Source organism: Ceratotherium simum, chromosome 28 (genome assembly GCF_057802395.1).
Source record: "Ceratotherium simum simum isolate JZ-2026a chromosome 28, ASM5780239v1, whole genome shotgun sequence".
In the NCBI taxonomy this organism is placed as follows: Eukaryota; Metazoa; Chordata; class Mammalia; order Perissodactyla; family Rhinocerotidae; genus Ceratotherium; species Ceratotherium simum.
This window is the reverse complement of record NC_141927.1, coordinates 15,835,991-15,862,456: the sequence shown is the minus strand read 5'-3', so window position 1 is coordinate 15,862,456 and position 26,466 is coordinate 15,835,991. Positions and strand designations below refer to the sequence as shown.

Sequence of the window (26,466 nt, the reverse complement as noted above, 5' to 3'; positions counted from 1 at the left end):
CTCTAGCCTATTAGGTCTCTTGTCAGCTCTCTGAGGATTGCAGCTGGGTGGGGCTGGCCTCAGGCCCGGGAGCACCCAATTGTTTCAGGCTTTGGAAGGTGGGGCAAACCTCCTATGTGGGTCTTTGAGAAGCACAAGTCTTCTGCAGCTGACAAGCCCTGTTGCCCACAGGTCCACACACACAGTCAACACAGTCCTGCCCCGTGTGAGCGCCCCGACCTCCCCAAGCGGACCCAGTCTCTCCACGGCGGGAGCCCCACACACTCCGCCACCACCCCACACTCTCCACCCGCTCCTTGTGCACACTCTGCCCCGCTCAAGTCAGCTCAGTTGCCAGGCTGCATAGAATCCAGTCACCAATCTATGCAGGCCCACACGTTGCCTGAGGGCTTGTTGTTGGGTGGGGCCAGTCTCTAGGGTGGGCTGCCTGCCCTGGCTGAGCTGGATTAAATCGGTGCTCTAGCGGGTGGAGCAGACCCTGGGCTAGCAGGTCTCAGGGAAAACTCCAATGGCGTCTGTGTCAGCACGCTCACACCAGGCCACAACAATGGCCGCCGCCAATGTCCCAGTCCCTGGAGAGGTCTCACCCCTCACCGAGATGCACTCAGGGCCTATTAGGTGAGTCTCTTGTCACTGAAGCACTGTGCACCTTTCTTTCTGGTGATTTTAGGATGCTTTCTGGAACGGGTGAGTTTGTGCGCGGGCCCTTTAAGAGCCAGTTTTAGTTTCTTTGTGAACCGGGTTTTCTGGGGGTGCTCCCCAGTGCTTTAGTAGCAGGCAAAGTCAGATATTATGCCGCTGGTGTCGATTGTGCTGGGTCCACAAAATGCCCACAGCGGGGGCGCTCCCCGGCTCAGGGCCCCGCGCCTCCAGGGAGGCTGCATAACTGTGTGCTGCTCCCGGCGGCCGTGAAGCTGGCGGCTTGTGGAGGCGGCGTTTTTCCTCTCCAGAAGGGAGTCTCTGCCTCTTCCACCTCAGTTAGGATTGTCCGTTGTTGCAGGAGTTCCTCTCATCCAGTTTTCAGTTCTGTCTCAGGGGTAATTTTTCCACGAGTAGTTGTAAATTGGCTGTGTCCACGGGAGGAGGTGAGTTCAGAGTCTGCCTACGCCGCCATCTTGACTCCCTAACTTTTTATTTTGAAAAAATTTTAGACTTACCAAAAAGTTGCAAAAATAACGCAGATTGTTTCCATAAGCCCTTCACCCAGCTTCTCCTAAAATTAGCATTGTACATAACCAGAGTATGGTCATCAAAACTAAGAAATTAACATTGGTGCAATGCTATTAACTAGATGACTTTATTTGGATTTACCAATTTTTCCTTGATGTCTCTTTCTGTTCTCGAATCCCATCCAGGATCCCATGCCACGTTGCACTTAGTCTTCCCTTGTTATTCATGACTTTCTTAAGGAGTACTTGCCAGTTATCCTGTAAAATATCCCCTAATCTGGGTTCGTCTGGTGTTTTCCTCCTGATTATACTGGGGTTATGGATTTTTGGAAAGAACACCACAGAACGGAGCGCCCCTCTCCTCTTACGATATAAGGGGGTACGTGAAGTCCACATGGTATTTCTGGTGATATTAACCTTCAGTACTTGGGTAATGTTGTGTTTGGCAGATTTCTCTACTGCAAAATCGCTAATTTTCCCTCTCCCTGCTCTGTTCTTTGGAAGTGAGTCACTAGGTCTAGCTTACCCTTGATGGGGAGGAGGTAAGGATTAAGCTTCACTTCCTGGAGTGAGGGTATCAACGTATATTATTGGGAAGTCTTTTGTAGAGAAGATCTGTCACTTCTCTCCTGTTTGTTTATTCAATTACTTCTGTATACCAGTATGGACTTGTATATCTACTTTATACTTTGTGTTAATTTTCCAATATTGCATTGTTTATTTTATGGTTCAGATTGTTCCAGCTTTGGCCATTAAGAACTCGTTCAGGTTGGCTCCTGTGTCCGTTTGACATGCCTCATCCTTTGGTTTTTTGAACATTTCCTTACTTGCTGGTTCTCCCACTAATGTTAGCGTCCATCAGTGGATGCTGCCTACAATAGTTATTTCTGTAGTGTTCTAATGGTGATTTTGTATTTCCCCCTCAGTTTGATCAAGATAAACTAAAGATATTTAGGGTGTATTATTTTTTCTTACATAGGCTTTGATTTTTCTTCTTAATTTCAAAAATTGGATGTATTCTCCCAAAATATAAGGCTTGAATTTCAATTCTGACACTTCAGGCTATTTGACCTTAGGTTTCTTTGTACCTTGATTTCCTTTGTATCACAGGGGTATAAATGCCTACCTTACAAAATTATCAGATCTAAATGACCTATTGCATGTAAAGTTCCTCATATCAGGGAAGGCGGATATTATCATTCTTGTGTCCGCCAGCACTATTATTGCCTCCACAGGCATCCGGAGTCTGCTTTCTAAAATGCAGATCTGATGATGCCCTTGCTCAGGCTTGTCCATTGCTGCCTGCCATTGTCAGCAGTGGTTCCCAAGCCTGGCTTTGGATCAAAATCATATGAGGACCTTAAAAGATATATATTAACCCAGTCTCACCGACAGGAATTTTGGAGGGGTCGTTTAGCCCTTTTCTCTACTCTCGAGAGGTGAGACCAGGGTCTACCACAGTAGACGTGAGTGTGGGGCCCCCCTGAAGGCTGATAGTGGGTTCTCATTCAGTGACTGCTGACAGTCCCTGCTCCTCAGCATGAAATAGCAAGGTAGTGCCAAGCATGAGATTAGGAGTCAGGCTAAGAGTTTCTAGATATTCCACTTAGTATCTATCTTGCGTAGTCAGCTGCCTTTATATAGGAGGTATGTTCTTGGAGACCTTTTTCATTTAAAATGCGCACAGATAGAGACTGCTTTCCTAGTGGTAATGCATGGAATAATTGTAGGATGCATTTTTCTTGAATGCTACCTTTTACTCCTTTTCTCCTTTAACTCTAATACTTTGCAGAGTGCTCTGTTTTTTTTTAAATTAATACACATATATTGCAAAATGATTAATACAAGAAGGTTAGTTAACATCTCCATCATCTCACATAATTAGCTTTTTTTTTTGTGGTGATAACATGTAAGATCTACTCTCTTAGCAACTGTCAGGAGTATAATACAGAATTGTTAGCTATAGTCACCATACTGTACATAATTAGATCCCCAGAATTTATTCATTTGTAACTGGAAGTTTGTACCCTTTGACCAAGATCTCCCCAGTTTCCCCACCCCCAGCCCCTAGCAACCACTATTCTACACTCTGTTTCTGTGATTTTGGTTTTTTAGATTCCGTATATAAGTGAGAACATACAGTATTTGTCTTCTCTGTCTGACTTATTTCACTTAGGATGATGCCCTCAAAGTCCATCTATGTCGTTGCAAATGGCAGGATTTCATTTTTTTTATGGCTGCATAATATTCTAATATATATACACACACCACCTTTTCTTTATCCTTTCATTCATCGATGGGCACTTAGGTTGTTTCCATACCTTGGTTGTCATGTATAAGGCTGCAGTGAACATGGGGGTGCAGATATCTCTTTGAGATAGTGATTTCATTTCCTTTGGATAACACCCAGAAGTGGAATTTCTGGATCATATGGTAGTTCTATTTTTAGTTTTTTGAGGAGCCTCCATACTATTTTTCATAGTGGCTGCAGCAGTTTGCATTCCCACCAACAGTGCACAAGGGTTCCATTTTCTCCACATCCTCACCAACACTTATTTCTTGTCTTTTTGATAATAGCCATTCTAACAGATCTGAGATGTTGTCTCATTGTGGTTTTGATTTGAATTTCTGTGATAATTAGTGATGTTGAGCATCTTTTCATGTACCTGTTGGCTATTTGGATATCTTCTTTAGAAAAATATCTATTCAGGTCCTTTGCACGTTTTTTAATTAGATTATTTCTTTTTTTGCTATTGAGTTGTTGAGTTCCTTATATATTTTGCATATTAATCCCTTATCAGATAGATGGTTTGTGAATATTTTCTCCCATTCATAGACTTTTTCACTTTGTTTATTGTTCCCTTGGCTGTGCAGAAGCTTTTCAGTTTTATGCTGTCTACTTGTTTATTTTTGCTTTTGTTGTTTGTGCTTTTGGCATCCTATTCAAAAAATCATCTCCAAGACTGATGTCAAGGAGCTTACCACCTATGTTTTTTTCTAGGAGTTTTATGGTTTGAGGTCTTAAATTTAAGTCTTTAATACATTTCAAGTTAATTGTGAGTGGTATAAGATAGGGATCCAGTTTCATTCTTTGGCTCGTAAAGATACAGTTTTCCCATTACTGTTAATTGAAGAGACTACCCTTTCCCCACTGAGTATTCTTGGCTTCCTTGTCAAATATTAGTTGGCTGTATATGGGTGGATTTTCTGGTTTATTTCTCTTAATTCTGTTCCCTTAGTCTATGTGTCTGTTTTTATGCCAATACCATACCATTTAGATTACTATAGCTTTGAAATAAAGTTTAAAATCAGGAAGTGTGATGCCTCCAGCTTTGTTCTTCTTTCTCAGGATTGCTTTGGCTATTCAGGGTCTGTTATAGTTCCATAAGAATTTTAGAATTGTTTTTCTATTTCTGTGGAAAATGCCATTGGAATTTTGATAGAAATTGCATTGACTCTATAAATGGCTTTGGGTAGTATGGCCATTTTAATAACATTAATTTTTCTGATCTATAAACACAGGATGTCATGCCATTTATTTGTGTCTTCAGTTTCTTTCATCAATGTCTTGTAATTTTCAGTGTACAGATCTTTTACCTCCTTAGTTAAATTTATTCCTAAGTATTTTGTTATTTTTGATGCTATGGTAAATGGGATTGTTTTCTTTATTTCTTTTTCAAAGAATTCATTGTTAATGTATAGAAATGCAACTGGTTTTTGTATGTTAATTTTGTAACCTGCAACTTTACTGAATTCATTTATTAGTTCTAACAATTTTTTTTTAAACATTTTTTTGGAGTCTATAGGATTTTCTGTATATATAGGATCATATCATCTACAAACACAGACACTTTAGCTTTCCTTTCCAATTTGGATGCCTTTTATTTCTTTTTCTTGCCTAATTGCTCTGGCTAGGAATTCTAGCACTATGTTGCATAGGACTAGTGAGAGTGGGCACCCTTGTCTTGTTCCTGATCTTAGTGGGAAAGCTTTCAACCTTTCACCATTGAGTTTGATGTTAGCTGTGGTTTTGTCATGTATGGCCTTTATTATGTTGAAGTAGTTTACTTCTCTTTTGGCTTTTTAGCTATGCCTCTTTGTATTGTTTTTTGCTGGTTGCTCTTGGCATTACAATATGCATTCTTACTATAATCTACTTAGAATTAACGTTTGATCACTTTAGATTTTATTCTTTGCCTCTGATTTTCCCACTTCATAAATGAAAAAAAAAAGTCACAACAGTTTAATTCCATTTAAACATCCTACCCCTGTCTTTAAGCTACTTTTTTTTATATCTTTTAATTCTTCATAACTTATAAATTATAAATCCCATCATAGTGTTATTATTTTTACTTCAAACAGTATTTTTTTAAGGATAAGAAAAGAAAAATATGTAGTCTTTTATATTTACCCACATATTTACCATTTCTGATACTCATTATTCTCTTCCTGTAGATCTTACTTTTCATCTTGTATTATTTCCCTTCAACTTGAAGGATGTCCTTTAGTATTTCTTGTAATACAAGTATGTTGGTGACTGATTCTCTCAGCTTTCATTCATCTGAAAATGTCTTTATTGCATCTCAATTTTAGAAGAATATTTTCTTGGATCTAAAACATATTCTCTAGGATTTCAGTCCTTTAAAATGTTTTAAGAGTCTAGTTCCAAGGCCTGACCAGAGAGAAGGCAGATGGGACACTTGCCATGGTCAGGGATTGGGGCAAGAACTTTGAGGAGCTAAGACTGCTGATTTCTAGGGAAGGTGAGGGTTGACAGGGACCAACAAGGGCCGACAAAACTGGATTAACAGGACCAACGAGGGTTGATGTTGGCCAACATGATCTGACTTGCGTCACAGCTTTTGAATTGCATTGATTCTACAGCTGGAAAGAACCTTAAAGCTTCTGTCACTTTTCAGAGGAGAAAACTGAAGCTTGGAAAGGAAGTTTCTCAGAATCACACAGTTGCATAATGCCAGAATCCAGGCTCTGAAATCATATCTTCTTTCTCCAAGCCTAGGACTCTTCCCTTCCGCCTCACCTGCCTCTCCTTGGAGGTGAGACACCAGAGTGCTGACGGATCTGGGCGGCACATTCTTGAGAGCTCATGCATGTCCCTAGCAAGGCCTGGAGCAGCTTTCAGGGCAAAGGTTGTTCCAAGTTCTGGAGGAAATTTTTCATGCTGCATTTTCTGGGTTAAACCCCTGTGGGCAATGACCTTATAGCATGGTCAACCCTTGGAAAACAAATGGCAAAGAGCATTCTCAAGTATTAGATGCTGATAACCACCCCCAACTGAGGACATCCAGATAACAGACACACAAGGTGTTGGACCACAAGAACTTGGGCACTTAATATTAACCACATTTTCCAATCTATTGCCTTCCCTTGTTGCCTTTTAGCTTTAATTTCCAACCTTTTCTAGGCCACAAGCCACAAGACCAAGAGTCTAACTATAGGTGATGCTGGGATTTCGTGTTTTGAATTCCATCCTGTATGTTTCTTTCTTTCTTCACGTGTTGGTATATATATTAAAGATGCTTATTTACAATGATTTATTTACCCAGAACTTTAGAGAAACTGTCTAAACATTATCATAAAATAATATGATCATCATAAAACAATATAGTGCACATCAGCCATGCCCCTCCCTTCCCCCGACACATCACAGCACTGGCCCAGGAGCCTTGGGACCCTCTGGGGATCTGTGGACACTCTAATTCAGAGTGGGTTAGTTAAGGGCTGCCCTCCTCAACAGCTGGATAAGGCACTCAGCGAGCCATGTTTTGGGATGTACACCCAGCTAGCAGCAGAGGAAATGACCCTTTTATATTCATCTTTAAAATTTGGAGTCCTTAACCTCTCCCCAGGTGAGCCCAGGGGCCACCTCCCAAGGCAAATCATGTGGAATTGCACTATTATGCCGTCCACAGTCCAGAACCCCGGAACTGCTTGGAACTGACACAGCACATCCGGCTGTGTCTGCTGCCTCCTTGGACCCTCACTACAGGAGGAAATTCTTCTTTGAGTGTGTGATCACTGCTAGGGCACCGGTTCCAGCACCTTTTCCCTTTCTTTTCTCCTTCCTTCCTCCCCCCCCCCCTTTCTTCCTTTCTCCCTTTCTCTCTTTCCTTCTTCCTTCCTTCTTTCATTTAGAATAAGAATAATATCCCACAACTCAAAGAAATAATAATGACATTGTGTTTTCAAACTAACAAACTTTAATAATAAGCTAACAAACTTTAAGAATAAAGCAAGGGCAGAGGGCAGAGGTGGGAGAGGCATTTTAGAATTGATCAAGATCAGGGTGGCTGGTGTCTGACTGCCCCTTCTGTCCCTGCAAAGCTTTGCCCTAAGCCTTGCAAGTTTCACCAGGATCCAAGCAGCATTATCATGCTAATAATAGCTAGCCTTCGTTAAGCACTTGCTATGGGCCATGGACATTGTATAAGCCTTTACATTTAATTTTCTGCCAAATGAAAGACTCACCCTAGAGACCCTGGGAGTCTGGACTGAATGCTTTGTCTCCTCGTCTGCCTAGGCCTTGCTGCACTGATTCACCTCTGCTCCACCTTCGATTCCCTCCTCTGCCTTATCGTTGTCATGAAGCCTGCATGGTTATTTCCAGCTCTGCTTTTCCATCTCAAAGTCTCATCTTCCAGCTCTCTATTTCATTGCTGCCTTGGGGCAATGCTACCTCAGACCAATCTGCCAGTAATGACCCTTTGTTGTCCAACTCGGGAACTTTCTCTCTGGCTCTACAACTCTGCTGAGAACCACGTCCTCCTACAGATGGGTTTGGATGCCAGCAATTTGAAAAATAAAACAATAAGCATTGTATATAAATGCATATGAAAAAAATAAGTGGCTGAGACATAGATAAATAATTTGTTTTTAAGTGTTGTGGTGGTGGAGGCACTGCTGAGAAGTTCAAATATGCCCACCTCATTTGACTGTCTCTTGTTTATATACCGAGTTACGAGGTTTGCGATACTAAATTGTAAGTGAAAAAGTCAGAGAGTTTAAATCAGGCAAAGACATGGGATCACAGCAAATTAAAAGATTGCCCTTTTGCTTGGCTCCTCCTTTTGGTTAGCCCAACTGCGAAGTCAGTGTAGACTTCTGTCATCTTCTAAAATTCCACCTCTCTGTGGGTGCTTGTATTTCTGGAACATTCACTCAAAATAATAAGGTTGCACTCTCTCCCCTGGTGTTAATTCTGGGTTGTTTGGGAACCCAGCTTCTCCGAAGGATTCAGTCTCTGGACTTTCTAGTAAAGGGAAGGGCGAGCATAGATGTTTTTAAAAGGGGGTGCTGTACCTTTAAATTCTGAAAGTGAAGTTGGCTCAGGAAGGCCAGCAGTCAAGGTCCAGCCCCTAGAAGAGAGAATAGCTACAGATTCTCCATCCTCGGTCTTTGCAAGGGGACGGCTGTGCCAGCCAGGCTCGGGCAGGCTCCTGGCAGCATGGCAGTGAAGCTCAGGGCCCTCATGCTGGTCCTCGCGCTCAGCCTGGCACAGCCAGCCTCAGCCCACCGGAAGCTCCTGGTGTTTCTGCTGGATGGTTTTCGCTCGGACTACATCAGTGATGAGGCCCTGGAGTCCTTGCCTGGTTTCAAAGAGATTGTGAGCAGGGGAGTAAAAGTGGATTACTTGACCCCAGACTTTCCCAGTCTCTCTTATCCCAATTACTACACCCTAATGACTGGTGAGTACCCTGTCCTCTTGTAGGTGGGGAGGGGTGGGCTGGAGTCCAACAGGGAACAGTTAGCTCCTGGCATCGAGTCTCATTTAAATGTTCAGGTTTCCCTAGTCCTTTGGGACACCAAAGATAGACAAGAAGTCTGTGTTCTTGGCTGAATTTTTTTTTTTCACAGTTGTGTTGTTCTCCAAAAGTTATCCCAAGGACCTGTTTTGGATTCTCAGTGTGGAGAACAGAAAACTACATGAACAGATGATTTAAAGAGTGATTATTTGTTTTACAAATAAAAATTGTAGCTAACTCCACATTTTCTAAATTCAAGTTTAAAAAGTCAACAGGTCTTCATGTGTCCATACCAAATTCCTTCTGTCCCTTTGCTCTGCAGTCATCTGTAATCCTGGAGGCGTTTTGGCTTGTTTATCAATGTGCTAGACTATGAGAGTTACACATGGGGTTCCTGGATTACTTGGAGGGAGTTTCTAGGTCATATCCTGAAGTATTATTACTTAGCAATGCCGCTTGTGTCTTCTTTTGCTTTTTTGGGCCAGCTAAAATGACATGGAGAAGAAAAATATTGTTGTATAATTCAGATTTCCATTTTTAACTTGTAGCATCTGTTAAAAAAACAAACAAACAAACAAAACAAAGCCCCAGCTAACCCAGACTGTGCCTGGGTTTGAGAAAGCTGATTTTTGCCTAAAGATGACCTTCATCTGGGATTGCCAGAAGGCCAAAGGTGACGCCGTGAACTTGATCCCCCATATCTGTGCAATAGAACGTACTTTCTGCTCTCGCAGTTGGATTCCCAGCTTCGTTTGTTTTTCAGTTAACCTTTGTAAGGGCCAGCAAGAGGCTCTCAGAAAGAATTTAGCAAACTATCCAGGGAGGCTGTTAAGAATGCGCTGTTATTGCTGCTTATGCAGGACTTAGCTATGTGCTCTGAGCACAGGGAAAACTATAAATTACGTTAACAGAAAGGGGATGAGAACTCTCATATGTCATTATGGATCTCCATAGAACAGCAAACCAAAGGAGTCTGGAAAGACAAATTGATATCTCTGACTTCGTGCATGGGTACTGCATGCATGTGCACGTGAAAACACCATACAGTTAAAGGGGAAGTACACTTTGGAGATTAGAAATGAAGGCACGGAGAGAAAAAAATCCAATCCAGATTGCATACAAGCAAGGAATTCATTTGCTGATTTTTTTTATTTCCTCCGACAGACAGCCAGCGTCTCTAAGATAAAGAGGATGAGCAAAAGTCCTCTGGTCCTCTCTTAGCACACTTCTCCCCTTGCAGGGAAGCAGTTTGCAGGCTGCTGGGTCACACTAGCTGTTATTGTGTGTCACAGCCCGACTTCAGTTCTGTCCAGGGAGCTCCACACACGCAGACCACCCCCACTCCGGTTGTCTCTCACAGCCCTGCTGGGAGACCCAATTCATAAACTGCCACGTGCAGTTTTCTCAATCTCAGTGGAAAATGAACAAAATCCATTTTAGAAAGTCAGACTCCAGTGAGTAAAAGGGACCATTACAATCTCCACAGAGAAACCAAGCCAGTGACATGGCCCTTTGTCTGTCAGATGCACATTCCTGATATTGGCACAGGGAATAATTGACACAAAGCCTCAGTCATGCAGAGACACACCTTCTTTTCAGGCCATGGGTGTCTTCACTTGTCTGGTCAGGACAGAAGAGCCCTTTCCACGTGGGACAGTGTAGTTCCCATGAGAGTTTGACAAAGATCTCACCTTCACTTTCAAACTGAGTCTAGCCCGAGGAAGAAAAATAAAGAAAAATGTTAATTTTTAGATGTTAAATGTATTATCTGATTTGGAAGCCTGCTCAATACTTAAATTGTCCTTTCCACTTTTATAGAAGGAATATTGTACACAGGATGTGTCTAGCAAGGCTCATGTTCATGTGCACAGGTTTTTTGGTCTGATTTGTCTTGGACCTCCTGAGTGAACAAAAGGGCTTGGCCCAGGCTTGCAGGCTGGGAGATGCCAGGCCATGAGGCTGGTATTGTTTCCCCTGCCCTGGGACTGGCTTGGGGCTAAATGTAGACTATTTCTCCCAATATCCATGTTTATTTTTTCACCTGATTTTGAAAAATTCCTCTTTTTTCGTATAAGGAAGGATCTGTTGGGAATTGTACTTAAACATATGGTTTGAGCATTTGAGTATTTTATGAACCAACATAAGAATCATGCTAGATCCTTTAGGTACTAAAAGATATGGTGTTTTAGGGATCTTCCCAATTCATGAGAGACTATGATCTCACTTCATTACGTGAATTATTGCCCATAAGACATAAAGCCCTTGGTGTTATTCTCTTTGTATAATGAGAATAATCTTTCCAATGATGGCTTATTGGAAAGAACCCTGGCCTTGGAGGTGGAAGATCATGATTGGAGTGCTCGCAGGGGCAGGATGATGCTGGACCACTTCGGGCAAGTCATAGTACAGCTTTCAGCCTCAGTTTCCTCAGCTTTGGGTCCTAATCAGGCCGGGGTCTCAGGTGATGCCAGATGCAGGCATGAAAATAAGCAATGCATAGGGAATTAGAAAAAACTAGGACTGGCACCTCTTGGGAGACCCCCATGTAAGATATTAAGCAAATGACTGAAACTCTCTAAAAAGGAAAATTTCTTGGGATGCCAGTGTGGTTGGTGATGGGAAATGAACAATCACAGGATTTGTAAGAAACCTTGGAAATCATCTAGCCCACTGACATGAAGCCACTGTGGCTGATTTTTTTTCTCCTTCAAAATATATTTGCATCGGGACAAATGTGAACAAAATTCAGTAGTGATCAAGAAGATCCATCAAGCAGTTGATTGCTGGGGACACATAGAATCTTAAAACAGGGCCTTTCACCCACGGAGCCTGCATTCAAGTTGAGAAGGAGAAGCGTATCAGGTCCCTACTGATGTTCTGCAGGGAATGACAAGGCTGAATTGCATCCCTCCAAAATTAGTGTGTTGAAGTCCCAACCAAGTACTTCAGAATGTAACTGTATTTGAAGATATGGTCTTTAAAGAGGTGATTAAGTTAAAATGAGGCCCTTAGAGTGGGGCCCTAATGCAATATGACTGATGTCCTTTTAAGAAGAGGAAGAGACACCAGGGAAAAGTGTGCACAGAGAAAAGGCCATGTGAGGACACAGCAAGAAAGCTGCCATTTATAAGCCAAGGAGAGAGGTCTCACCAGAGACCAAGTCAGCCAACATCATGATCTTGAATTTCCAGCCTCCAGCACTGTGAGAAATAAATTTCTGTTGTTTGGCCACCCAGTCTGTGGTACTTTATGGCAGCCCTGGCAAACTGAGATACAAAGGACTAATGGGTAGTTTCCTAATATGCTACAGAAGACCAGAAAAGAGGAGAATTTTCTTCCTGTTGGAGCAGTGTGTGAAAGCATTTTGAAGGAGGTGGGCTCTGAGCTGGAATAAACAGCCATGAGCATAGCATATATTGTTACATCTTACTTTATGCGGAAGCTCTCTTTCTGAAGAGCTATGTGTGAATCAACTTCATTTTAGTTGAAACACAACCAGTGTAACTGCTATTAGGATGCTTTCTGTTTCAGTCTCTCTCACTGTGGATCTTTTTGTCAAGTTACTGTAAAGACTTATTGTAAAGTAGCTCTTGGAGGTAAATCCATGTTTGATTTAAGTAAAGTTTAACATAAAATCCATGGAAGAATTTGGATTTGTTCAATCCAGATCATGGGTGAGAGAAAATGCACGGTATATTTTGAGGCAGCCTAACTTAGCATCATTTTCCCAAGGCCAATGGCAAGGTTTGTTTGTAATTCCTGAACACTTCTGATTAAGCATTGGGGGGAAGTGGGCCAGAAATGTCCCCAGTAGCAGGGAAGCCAGTCTAGAATTTAATCTTTACTGAACGTAATCTACCAAGAGGCGAGCATATGCTGAAATGCGTTTGCTATACAGTATGTTAGTATCATTTCCACATTTAGAAACTAGTAAATAAAGTGCAGGGAGGTTGGGTGCTTCACTCCAGACACTGAAGAATGTTAGCAGCAGGCTGAGATTGGAGGGTGGGTGTCAGAGGCCCAGGTCTCACACAGCAATTCGCAGGGCCCTGACCCCAGTCCTGGAGCACCCAGACCCAGGGCTAGAGGTCTCCCCAAGACCGGTCCTGGAGGCAGTGAGAGCCTAAATAAAGGTGCTTTGTTAATCCTCTACCGGAATCAAAGCAAAACCAAGGATGGCCACTGCTTAGAATTAATATTTGTGCCAACGTATTTCCTATTGTACTCCTAGGAATTACATGTGAAACAAATTCATCCCAGATATCAAGAATCTGACATTCTGGAGTAAGAGATTGCAGTGTGAGGTATACTTTCCCTTGTTTTTAAGAAAATAGCTGATTTAAATTAAAACCGGCTGTCACTTGGACCAAAGGAAATCAGTGTAGAAAGCACTTGAGAAATCATGTTTTGAAAAAGCCCACATCCTCAGCCTTCTGGAGAATTCTGGTTTCACTTGGGGGGCTGCCCACGGACCTCTGCACGCCCTCAGCACAAGCAACATGGACACGGTCTCCAGGGCGCCCTCCCCTCCCCTTCCCCCAAGATCACCTTGGCATGGAGACCTTCACCCCCGTGTGTTAGCTTCCTTAGTTCTAGAGACTTCCTCAGATATGTTATGTTTGGGGGCCCTCGACTTCTCCCCCTATTCTCTCTGGTATGAAACCCATTCGTGCTTTTGTTTTCCCCAGTGACCTCCTGAGGGTCGAGGGTCAAGGGTCAGTCCTCAGGCTTTGACTTCTGTGCCCAGGAACAGCGTTTGGCACAGCCCTGCTCCTCCTTCCTCGCAGCTCACTCGGGTTCCAGTACTCCGGCTTCTCTGGTTTCTTCTTATTTCACTGACTACTTCTTGGCCCCTTCTGTTGGTTCCTCCTTGTCTTTCTCACCTCCCTTCTCACAGCCCAAGTTAGCTGTATTTTCAAGATGGATTGGGAGCCTCTACTTCTCCCACCTCCATCCCCAGCACCCTCTGTTGCCTAGAGCTTCCTAATAGCTTCAGCTCCCTCCACCCTCTCTACCCTACAGTCTGTCTCCACGTATCAACCAGAGTAGTCTTTTTAAAACTCACATCTGATCATGTCGCTCATCTGTTCACACCCTCCAGTAGATTCTGCTTTCACTGAGTGCCATCTAAAGTTCTTACAGAACTGACCTCACACAGTCACCTAGCCCCTTACTGACCTCATTCCCGACCACTCTTCCCCTTGCTTCCTCATCTGTTCCAGGCGTGCGGCTACCTCAGGCCATTTGAACTTGCTGTTCCTTCTGGCTGGAATGCTTTTCCCCAGAAAGACCCAGGATTTGCTCTGCTTTGTTCAGATCTCTTCCCCAAAGTCACTGTGGTGGATACGCCTTCCCTGGCCACCCTAAGTAAAAGAGCTTGCATCACTTCATCATTCTCAAATCTCTCTCTCTCCTTATTTTTCACTGAATTTTTACCAATTTGTTATTTTTTCTATCTTGTCCAAATAAAATTTATTATAACAAAGAAACACTATAATAATGATTAAAACATTCAGAGTTTCAGGGAACTTGTTGATTATTATTTTGATGTTATATATTCCTAAATTAATACTGAGGAGAAAAAACCAAAATTATACTTTGCTTTATGAAAGCAATTAACAGCCATTTAGGTGAACTGATTACCATTTATGTCTAGTAATCTTATGTATCTCAAAATATGTCTATCAATTTTGTTTTAAATTTTAATTATGAGGCCAGAGGCAGCCAGAGGGTAGAAAGGAGGGTCACCCATGAGGAGGAGGCTGTGCCAAAGGAAGGGATCAAGGGATCAACAGCTTGGGGTGTTGGGAGGAACACTAGCCATCAGCATAGCTCAAGGGAGAGCCTAACTCTAGCCAAGATTGCTGAATCCAAGACCAGCAATCCAGAGGCAACAGCAAAGCATAAACAAGGCAAATGGTTCATACCCACGTGAACAACTGTGAGAGGACAGTGAAGGCCAAGTTTTGTGTGGTCCTGGCTGTTGGTCCTAGGGATGGGTCTGGCAACTTAAAGAGCTGGCAGGGCCATCCTTGTGTTCTCATTCTCCATCCAAGATTGCTCAAGTGGCCAGGCTATGAACACAGGCATCACGAGAGGCTCCTTAGATATTTGAAAACATGAGATGGTGTTATGAGCTGAATTATGTTCTCTGCAAATTCATATGTTGAAGTCCTAGCCCCCAATGCCTCAGAATGTGACTGTATTTGGAGAGAGGGTCTTTAAAAAGGTAATTAAGTTAAAATGGAGTCATTAGAGTGGGCCCTAGTCCAATATGACTGGTGTCCTTATAAGAAGAGGAGATTAGAACATAGACAGGCACAGAGGGAAGATCATGTGAAGACATAGGGAGAACACGGCCATCTACAAGCCAAGGAGAGAGGCTTCCGAAAAGATCAACCCTGATGACACCTTGATTTCAGACTTCTAGCCTCCAGAATTGTGAAAAATAAATTTCTGTTGTTGAAGCCATCTGGTCTGTTATGACAGCTCTTGGAAACGAATACAGACAGGATGGTGACACTAGGCTGCCAATGGAAGAATGAAGGGTTTTTTTAGACAGACCACTTCTGTCCCCAAACCTACTTGCTGAGAGTTTCTGGTGGTTTCTGCCTTGAAATTGAGGTAGTCAAGATCTGTTGGGTTTTTCAGGGCTGCTTAACAAATTACCACAAACTAGGTGGCTTAAAACAGTAGAAATTTATTTCTTCACGATTCTGTAGGCTAGTAATCAAGGTGTTGGCAGGGCCATGCTGTCTCTGAAGGCTCTAGGGATGGATCTGTTCCATGCCTTTCTCTTAGCTTCTTGTGTTGCCAGCAATCCTTGGTATTCTTTGGTTTGAGATGCATCAATGCATCACTCCAATCTCTGCCCCTGTTGCCACATGACATTCTCCCTGTGTGTCTATATGTGTCTCTTCTCTTCTTATAAGGACATCGGTCATATTGGATTAGTCCCATTTTAATGACTTCATCTTAACTTGATTATCTGCAAAGACTTTGTTTCCAAATAATGTCACACTCTCAGGTACTGAGGGATAGAACTTCAACATTTCTTTTTGGGGAACACAGTTCCACCCATAACACATGGTATGGTGGAAAGAGCTATAGATTTGCTGCAGAAGATCTAATTTCATCTCTTCTCTCACTTTTTAAATTTCAGAGTTTGAACAAGTTCTTTTGAGTTTTAATATTATTTATCAGTAGAATGGAGAAAGTAAAACTTACCCAGTAGGCTTGCTGTGAGGACAGAATGAGAAACTTTATGTGAAAACCACCGTTATAAAAACTCATATTACATACTTTATCAATAAGATTAGGCTAAATTATGTTGCAGTAACAAGCTATATTAGAGGCTTACAACAACTAAGGCTTCTCACTCATGTGCATAGACTTTAAGGATTAACTCTGCCTCATTTCCTCTTCATTTTGAGACCCAGGCTGAAAAAGCAACTTCTAAATGAGATGTGCTGTTCACGTGGCAAAGGGGAAATGGCAGAATGGTGTGATAATGCTTAGAAATTCTGCTCAGAGGTGGTTCAAGTCACGTCCGCTCACATTTCATTGGCCAAAGCAAATCCTATTACCAAGCTTGATGCCAATAGGTCAGGGATGTATAATCCTCCCGCAGAGGGAGGCAGGAATTATCTTTAACATTAATGCAATGCTTCACAGACACTGAATGGGTGTTAGTTGCATTTTAAAGGAAATTTGTGGGTCTTAACGAAAATGAATGGTATAGAGATGGGTATCTGCAACCCAGGGGAGGGAGGTATTATTGGGAGGTATAATGGTCTTGAACATTTTCATGGAGAAGGTGGCTCTAGAACTAAACATTGGAAGATGAGTGGAAAGATTTTTAGTAGGAGATGAATGTTGAGCCAGATCTTAAAAAAAAAAGAAATCTTTAAAAACTGTGATATGTGAGGGACACAGTACAAGCAAAGGCAGAGAAGCATTAATAAGACAGAGGAAGGGTGCTAAACCCATTCACCATCTGGGTGTAGGTTGGAGGGTTAGAGAGAGATGAATTTGTTAAAAAAAAAAAAAGAAAAAAGACACGCAATTGATGGAAGGCTTTGAAAGCTAAATCGAAGATAATCCGATAAGCTCCTCCTTTCCTTGTTTTCCACTTCAAACATCTAAGCATCTATTCTTTATGATGGGCTGCAAGGGAAGAGATGAGTGTGAGGCAGAACTTGCTGGTTGGGTAATGAGCAAATACAGAAGAACTAAAAGGGTGAAGACTGAGTCAATTCCAAGGCTACAAGAGATTCAGAAGTCTGGGGCTCCTCTGAGCAGAGATGGGGAAGTTTGGAGAGCTGTTTATTTGGGGAAGTATATTTTCATCAGAATAGATTTCAAGTTGGAGTAGGATCTTCACTTGGAGTTGGCCCTTTAGAAGATCAGAGACAATATCTTAAAGAAGAGTTCCAGAAACATGTGGAATAATTATGGGGGTAAAGGAGAGAAATTACTCCTATAGGTCCCAATGGACCCCAGTAAATGGACTTCTTATCTCTCTGCTTGCCAAACGGCTGGTAGAGGATATTTCTCACAGATGCACAATTAAATCTGTCTTTTCATCTGCATGAACTTTTGTCTAAAAATTGTCACTTACTTCTCAGGGACAGCTAACAACATCTTTCCGTTTAAAACTGTGGTCTGTGTAATGAGCCCTGATTAAGCTGCCTGAAGAAGCAGGCTGGGTAGGTGAGGTATGGGGCAACAGAAGCCGTGAAGAGCACTAACCAGCTCATGCCCTGAGAAAAAAAGTGTGTTCCAAGAATTTACAAAAATAATCTCTCCTGGCACGTCATTATTTAAGCTCCCATCAGCAGACCTCTCTACACTGAAGTACCACTTTTCAGAAAGTGTGTTTCTCTTGGCTTCCATGGTGATGAGAGGGAGTTCTTGTTATATGGCATTCAGCTGCTGGAAACTCACTCCCCAAAGAAGGGAATGGTTAGGGTAGTGGGTAAAGCTTAAAAACATGGTGAAAGCTTTTGATTATAGTAACAGCAAACCCTTTTTCAGAAGGTTCACCCACACGGAGCCAGTGCAGTCTCCAAACCATGGCTGATCTCCTCCCCTTTCACTCCCCACCAACCCCATTATTGATTGATAGGACCATATGCCTCCTGCCAAGGCTTCTGGGAGTTTGATTAAACCATGCTGCTCTCAGTACCTGCTTCATCATGAGTGCTGTGCCAAAAATGGGTTAAAGGACCTTTAAAATTAATTCAGAGGGAGCCTAAGTCAGCATGTTAACATTTATTTCAGAGACACTTTAAACAACACCTACTCATGTTTCAGAGTCCCCTTCTGTGAATAGGACCATTGTGTCCATGGTCTCCCAGGCAAGGACCTGGGGCAGGTCTGGGGCCCCTCTGGGTCCTGTGTGTAGCATTTGGCTCTTGTTGGATGTTGTGCTTGATCATAACCTCCTCCTATCTTCAGCCCTTTCCATAGCAAGGAGAAAAGGTTTGACAGGTCATGGAACCATATGTGGGCAGACTCTTCTGGAAAAAGGGCTGCCTAGGCTGAAATCATAAACAGACTTTTGGTCAAGGATATTGCAGATACTTTACCTCCTTCATGGAATAACTTCCCCTTGGCACCTGCCTTTAAGAGCGAGTGCTTATCGGTTGCCAGGTCTGAGGCAGGATGACAAGTGGGGTCATTGTGAAAATGCATGTAAATATCTGCAGCAGAGCAGTGTGTGCTGTGGGCCATGAAAGGGTTACAGGTATGCCAGGAGGCCAGGTCCCCTGCCCAGTCACGTTGGGTATGAGCAGCCTTGTCTGTTTACCCCAGGTTGCCCAACCGAAATGTGTAGTGTGGAGCAGGTTGGAAAGCACTGGTGGACCAGAGAAAGCAGGGGAAGGGAGTCATGGGGCCAGGTTTCTTCTCCCGACTCTGCCATGACAGGCTGGGATGTTGGATAAGTCACATCATCTTCCTAGTCCTGAGTTCTCACTGCTTTAAAATGAAAGCCTGGCCAGATGGAGCCCTGGGTTAGCTGTGCACTTAGTGAGTGTTGGATATGTGCTGAGAATGTTCTAGGTGCTCTGTTCTAGGTGCTGGGAATACAGTAGTGAGGTTCCAAGGAGATTTTTAGGGGCCACAGTGGGGCAGAGGGAAAGGGTATCTGAAAGGGGCTCTCGATGAGATTCTGCATCCCTTCCCATTATTCACAGCAACTCTGACCTCCTTCATACTTTTGAAGAAAGTGGTCTGTAGTTAATCCTACTGGATGCTATGGCCCCTGACAAGAACTGTGGCCTGAGGGAGGCAGCAGATGGAGGTCCCTGTGTCTTCAGATGTAGTGAGTAAGACACCCCCCTCCCCAGAGTTTGCCTAAGGGGTCCCTGGGCCTTGAGCCCTTCTTCCAGATTCTGCACACAAATCAAATAAATTAGCCCACCGGCTCTGTAGCATGTCAAGTTTTCCCTGAAAAATTATCTGTATATATAAGGATTTGGCTTTCTCAGGTGGACTTGAAATAACATTCTGCTTTAATGGTTGAAGGCAAAAACCTTAAACAAACATAGGTGTTTGGGAGAAAACCAACATTGGGCTTCTCAGTCGCTCACTAGCAGACCAGAGGCCCAGCCTGGAACCTGCTCCCCACTGCCTCCCACCTCTACACCTGCAGCAAAGGGCCTTTCACCAGGTCCACCCTCAGTGGCCATGTGAATTCTCTTTCTGGGCTTCAGTGTTCTCGTTTGTAAAGGATGTGGACCCTCTCTAGGACACAGCCTTGGCCTGCAAGACGTCCCACCAAGAGGGAAGATGTGAGGCTAGGCCATGTCACAGCATGAGGGCACCTCAGAGAGGTTACCAGGGTCCATACTCTTGGCTCCAACAGCCCCTAGAAAATGCCGCCAAGTCACTTAGCCTGAGATGTTCCCAGCAGCCAGACCATGTACTGTATGTATGTGGTCAGTTATTTTATAAACTTTTCATACATGTTGCCCCAGTCTCTGGTCACAAATGCTCCCTGGTGGGGAGGCAGCCTCTTTTCTGCCCTTTGTCCAGCCAGGCTCCATCAGGAGGCAGTGAGCATTCCATTCAGGGTCATCAGGGCCCAGCCAAGGATTTTTGCCAGTTAGGGGGAAACTATACCTTTAAAGATACATAAGAAACTAGGAACCATGGTGACCTATTGGAGAGGCACATGAGCAGATGAGATCATGACAAAGATGGACGAGAGATGTCTGGTTGCCTATCTTTTTGAACACTATGATTTATCTATTCAAAATATTAAATTAAAAAATATATCCATAACCAGTGGAACTTGCTCATCTCTAGTTGAATCAGCAGACATTTTAATTTAACATTGATTAAGCCCCCTGTTTTAGTTCAGGTTGCTACAACAAAGTACCATAGACTGGCTGCTTATAAACAGTGGAAATTTCTCACAGTTCTGGAGGCTGGACGTCTATGATCAGGGTGCCATCATGATTGGGTTCTGGTGAGGGCTGTCTTCCAGGTTGCAATTGGCTATCTTCTCATTGTATCCTCACACAGCAGAAAAAAGGCAAGAGAGCTTTCTAGGGTCCCTTTTATCAGGGCACTAATCCCATCCATGAAGGCTCCTCCTCATGACCTAAACACCAAAGGCCCTGCCTCCTAATACCATCACACTGGGGATTAGATTTCAATAAATGAATTTTGAGAGGACACAAACATTCAGTTCAGTCCATTGCACCCTCCTTGTGATTTACGGAAATATATTCACATTAAAAGAGTTTTTAAGAAGATGTTTCCCAGCCTGGTGTGCATAAAGCAGTGTTTTGTGGTTTGGTTCAGTGTTCTCAGTCTGCATTGCAGACTTGCAAAATAACAACCAGCCAGGGCTCAGGAGACCCATGGTTAAGGCCACTGTCACCATCCTTGTTTGAACCCTGTCACCTCATGGGAACTGCCACTGCCCCTCGGAGGAGCAGGACTAAAGACAATCTATCAGGCCCCACCTTGTGTCCAGCCTCTGAAGGGCTTCCATTCCCCAGGTGGATCCCTCCAGCTACCCCTGCAGGCCAGGCCAAGTCCACACAGCAATCTACCCTGCTGTTGGTCTGCACTCACTCAAGGGCAGTGGAATATGAGCAATCTCTGCATGTGGGCCCAGTGCTTGCTCAGAAGAGACACTTGATTCATGTTTGTTGGGCTTCCCTGATTCGGTGCCAGTACCTGGACTTCTGTCTGACCCCATGGTGGAAGCCTTATGTTACCTGTCTTTCTTCCAGGCTCTAGAGTTTTGTTGCAGAATCTCATCTGCTTAGGTTCCACTATTTTCTAACAAACCACTGGTGCATTCATATACCTGTTTTGATCTCACTGGATTCTGGATTCCCTCTGGCCATACTCCATAGGCCTCTAAGTTCTCTCCTTCATCTTCACACTGGATGTGCTTCTCCTCCCCAGGGCCCAAAGCAACACCATTGCCACATTCAGCCTGTCATCCCGGACTTCCCACAACCTGGGGCTATCTCTGGTTTTGCTGGGCTCTGCGGATGGATCTAATTCCAGGTTCCTGTTACTTCCAGTCTGGCCCATTCCCCTGCAGCTTAGCCAGCTGGCCTCATCCCAAACCATGACACCCTTCCTTGTGTATTTCTGTGTGTGACTTTTATGGTTCATTTCAGCATGCATTTGTCAGTGTAAAATATAACCCTAAAACTATGTGAATGATCTTGGGAATACGTAACAAAACCCACTAGATCCCAATCCAAAATTTCCCCCAAAAGGCATTCAGAATTACAAAATGTAAAACTCAGAATATGCTTTAGAAATGCGAGTGCATTTATTTGTCTCATTGTGCAGAATTGGAGACCAAGGCCTAAGATTCGGGTCTAGCAGTTAGTTAAGGGCAGAACCTCACCAGGCGCAGGTCTCCAAGTCCGGGCTGGGGTCTGGCCTGCCTCAGATAAACAGGGGTGGAAGCCCAGGCATCCTTTCCAACCCTTCCTGCCTGTTGACCGCTTTGCCTGAGCTCTCAACTTTTCTCCGTGCACTCCACTCTTTCACGCTTTCAAGCTCCTCTTCTCACCCTCATTAACATCTCCCAGGATGTGTAAGCTGAAATGGAGATGAGATTCAAAGAAGCTTTTTGTGTAGATTTCATCAAAGATCTGGTCAGGGAGGAGGTGGAACCACCTAGAAGATTGGATGTGGTGTTTGGACGCATCGTCCCTACTTCCCGGTGCCGTGGATCATAATCAAAGGCTGGCAGCTGTTCTTTAAATGCCTTAAATGATCTCACCAAGCTCTGAGGAAACAAATAAGAAAATCATGTTCCAAAGAATTGACTCGCAGACTGTGTCAACATGAATTTCAACTTCTAGCTAAAACCTAAAATAATCAAATGAAAACAAAAATAACTTTATTTACCCAATTCCCAACCACCTGCCTGACTGTTCTTTTGAACTGACTAGCCAGCTGTGTGGATGTCTTGAAAATTCACCTCAGGAGATTCCCTCAGTGGACATCAGACTAATTCCTACCCTTCAAACAGGGGGATCATCAGGGTTCTGTTGGCCAGTTGTGAAACCCCTGTTGGAATGGAATTTTGGAGAATGAACTCTTCACCTCTCCCTTCTCATCTCCTTGTTTTTGTTGGAGGCTTCTCTAGGAACTCTCAGTCCTTCCCTTCACCTAGACTACTTATTACCTCTGTAAGGGCTCTATTCCCATGCTTCTGGGAACCCCCAAGGCTCTGCTCCAGCCCAGGCCCCAGCTTCCCTCCACCCATCTTTCTCTTTCAAACCAAACCAAGATGTCTCTCCTATAAAAGGCCTTAACCCACAGACAGCAACATTTCAGGGCTGGATGGTGCTTTGAGATCTTATTTTCATCCATTTGCTTACTCCTTGACCACTTACTGTCTGAGCCACAGAATTTGGTGATTATGTAATATTGACATATATCCATACAGTGCATTCGTTTATGAACATTCTCCATGCAAGCGTATGTTGAATGTTCACTATGTGAGAGATGCTGCTTTAAAGATGACTGGGACATGGCCTCTGTCTCGGATGAGCTTGCAATTAGGCTGGAGCAACTGATAAATATGTGTTGAAATAAATATAACCATAGGACAGAATAGAATGGACACAGGGGATGCAGAGACCATTTCTGAGAGTATGGGGTGAAGAGGGAAGGTTCACTGAGGTGATGGTATTTGAGTAAAGCCTGAAGGACTTGGATGGGTTGAAACCTGGAGGAAGGGCCTAGAAGGTGGATGGCATTGCACAAGTCAAGGGGCAGAGGTGGGATGATGAGGAGCATTTGGAGACCAGAACTGGGCTTTGAGACAATTACTCTGACATTTCTGAGCAGTGTGGGTTTGAAGGAGGCCATCCAAGTCTAAGGTGAGAATGAAGGAGCCTGGGCATCAAGTCCTCAGTGCCAGAATGAAGCTGCGGTCAAGGATTTGACGGAGAGGGAACTGGCAAGACTGATTGGATGTGGAGGATTAGAGAGAAAAAAGAATCCCAGGATTAGACAAGAATTAAAGCTAGTCTTAGAGTAGGATTAATGAATTAATCTGAATGTAAAGTAGATTAAAGTTCACAAACTTGAGTATATAAGAAGTAGTGCATTTCTTTATTTTTTTTAAAAAAATCTAAATCTATAGAGGAACCTTGAAAACATTCTAAGTCAAATAAGCCCTACACAAAAGGACAAATATTGCATGATTCCACTTAGATGAGGTACCTAGAGGAGTCAAATTCAGAGACAGGAAGTAGGATGGTGGTTACTAGGGGGATGGAGTTAGTGTTTAATGGGGCAGAGTTTCAGTTTGAGATAATAAAAAGTTCTAGAGATGGATGGTGGTGATGGTTGCACAACAACGTGAATGTACTTAATGCCGCTGAACTGTACACTTAAAAATGGTTAAAATGGTAAATTTTATGTTATGTATATTTATCACAGTAAAAAAAATAAACCTAAATCTAACTCTGAACTCCACCCCACTGGGCTCAGTGGGAATTCAGTCTCAGTCACTACTGGGTGGCTAGTGGGGTGACTTCTCTGCTTCCTCTAGGGTTATGCAAAGATCCTGGATCATATATAGTCCCAAAGCATTGGGGCAGCAGCCCTGGTCATTGGTTCACCCTGGCTCCCCCCAGATGCCCACGTGCTGATCCATGTGGCCCCAGAGACCAGGCTCTGCTGCTTTGAGCTGGAAAACTTTGCGCCTTGACGCCAGCCTCACCCATTGTATCTCTCACGTCAGTGCTCCCCAAGGAGTTCTGCCACCAGGCAGTGCATCATTTCCCGCTCTCACTGGACCAGCTGACTTCCTATCTCTCCTTGGTCTGGAGGAAAATTTTCCACCAGGACCAGCTTCATGGGAGTGTGACCTATGCAGTCACAGTGGGCCCCATGCCTATAAGGACCTTGTGCTTTCTTTCATGCTCTGCTGTTACCACTGTGAAATTCTGAATAATTTATGGACAAAGGATCCCACATTTTCATTTTGCACCAGGTTCTGGAAATTCTGTAGCCCATCCTGCCTTCCTCTCTTCCCTGCTTCTCTCAAAGGCACATATGCCTTCCTTCCTTCCTCCCCTCCCCTTCAGAGACAGGTTCACAATGTGTTCAAATGAGCTCAGTTTGAGATGATAAAAAGTCCCAAAGGAAGAATGTGTCCAGCAGGCAACACCAGCTGTTGTTCCAGAAACACAGACCTCCCCAAAGACAAAAGGGGCTGATACCTGCTTGAAACACGATGCAAGGGAATATACAGGAACACAACAGGCTAATTCACATTTCAACAAAGTATCTCAATACAGTATCTAAATCAGTTGTTCCTATTCTCATACTTTGGGCTCTTGCAGGATATCGGGGGGTGATATCTTGACTAGTCGTGAAGGCCTAGAGACACAGATTTCAGAGTTGTCCTCATAGAGGAGGGATATTACATGAGTAGATGAGGCCCCTTGGAGGATTATGACAAGAGAAGAGAAAGAGGTCAAGATGAAACTTTGGGGACCTTGCTTACATTTAGGGAGCACGATATAGAAGAAGAGACACCAAAGGAGACAAGGAAGAAGTAAAGACCTATCACAGACCATTCTAGCAATGGCCTAAAATGAAAATCAGGAGTCAAACAGGGTCAAAGTAATCAAGGAAAGACAAAGTTTCCAACAGGAGAAGGTCAGTATTATCAAACAAAAATTAAAGAAAAGAAGAAACAGGTCATTAGGTTAGGGGACTTATACAGAACAGCAAGTCTTGGAGACCAGTAGGGAGAAGGAAAGGAGGGACAGTGCTTTGTGGGTAAAGTCTGCATTTGGAGGACTACTTGGGGGCTGGTATTTGCCTGTGTAGCTAGGATCTACTTAGTCTCAATGTGCTAATTAGGCCCTATATATGGATCTATATAGTTGTGATCTCAATTGATCTTCTAAAATTATTATTAACAGCTTTATTGAGGTATAATTTACATACCATAAAATCCATCCTTTTTAATTGTACAATTCAGTGATTTTCAGAATATTTACAGAGGTGTACAACTATCACCACAGTATAATTTTGGAATATTTCCATCACCCCATTGTGCCCTGTAATTGCTCCCCACCTCCGGCCTGAGGCAACCACTATTCTACTTTATTTCTCTGAAGATTTGCCTTTTCTGGACATTTCATATAAATGGAACCATAGAATATCTGTTCTTTTGTGTATGGCTTCTTTCACTAAGCATAATGCTTTTGAGGTTCATCCATGTTGTATCAGTACCTCATTCCTTTTTATTGGCAAGAAGTATTCCATCGTACGGATAGACCACATTTTGTTTATCCACTCACTAGTTGATGAAAATTTGGGTTGTTTCCACTTTTCGACTATTATCAATAATGCTGCTATGAACATTCAAGTACAAGTCTTTGTGTGGATGTATGTTGTCATTTCTCCTGGGTAGATACCTAGGGGTAGAGTTGCTGGGTCATATGGTAATTCTATGTTTAACATTTTGAGAAACCACCAAAATGTTTTTCAAAATAGCTGCACCATTTTACATTCCCACCAGCAATGTATGAGGGTTTCCATTTCTCTGCATCCTCGATAACACTTGTTATTGTCTTTTTTTATCATAGCCGTTCTAGTGGATGTGAAGTGGTATTTCATTGTGGTTTTGATTTTGATTTTCTGTGATGACTAATGATGCTTACTACAGTGTGCTTATTGGCTACTTGATGACTTCTTTGGAGAAATGTCTATTCAAATTCTATTATCCATTTTTAAAAATTGGGTTTTTTGTCTTTTCATTATTAGTTGTGGGAGTTTTAAAATATATTTTGGATATATGTTCCTTAGGGGATACATGATTTGCAAATATTTTTCCCTCAGGTGGTGTGTTGTCTTTTCACTTTCTTGATGGAGTGTCTTGAAGTGCAAAAGCATTTAATGTTGATGAAGGCCTATTTATTGATTTTTTCTTTATTACTTGTACTTTTTGTGTCATGTCTAAGAAACAATTGCCTAACCCAACATCGTGAAGATTTACTCCTGTGTTTTCTTCTTTT

General features: G+C 43.1%; 1 protein-coding gene across 2 annotated transcripts in view; it reads left to right on the top strand.

Annotated features, from left to right (window-relative positions):
- The first annotated feature begins 7,543 nt into the window (after nt 1–7,543).
- The window catches only part of ENPP6 (ectonucleotide pyrophosphatase/phosphodiesterase 6), a 105,390-nt gene continuing 86,467 nt past the window's right edge, over nt 7,544–26,466 (top strand). The window contains exon 1 of one of the 2 annotated variants that reach the window (XM_087418339.1): nt 7,544–8,875. In XM_087418339.1, coding sequence (XP_087274465.1) covers nt 8,635–8,875 — 241 coding nt within the window. In that variant the 5' untranslated portion in view covers nt 7,544–8,634. The remainder of the gene's footprint in view (nt 8,876–26,466) is intronic. The other variant, XM_004428734.3, reaches the window with a different exon arrangement.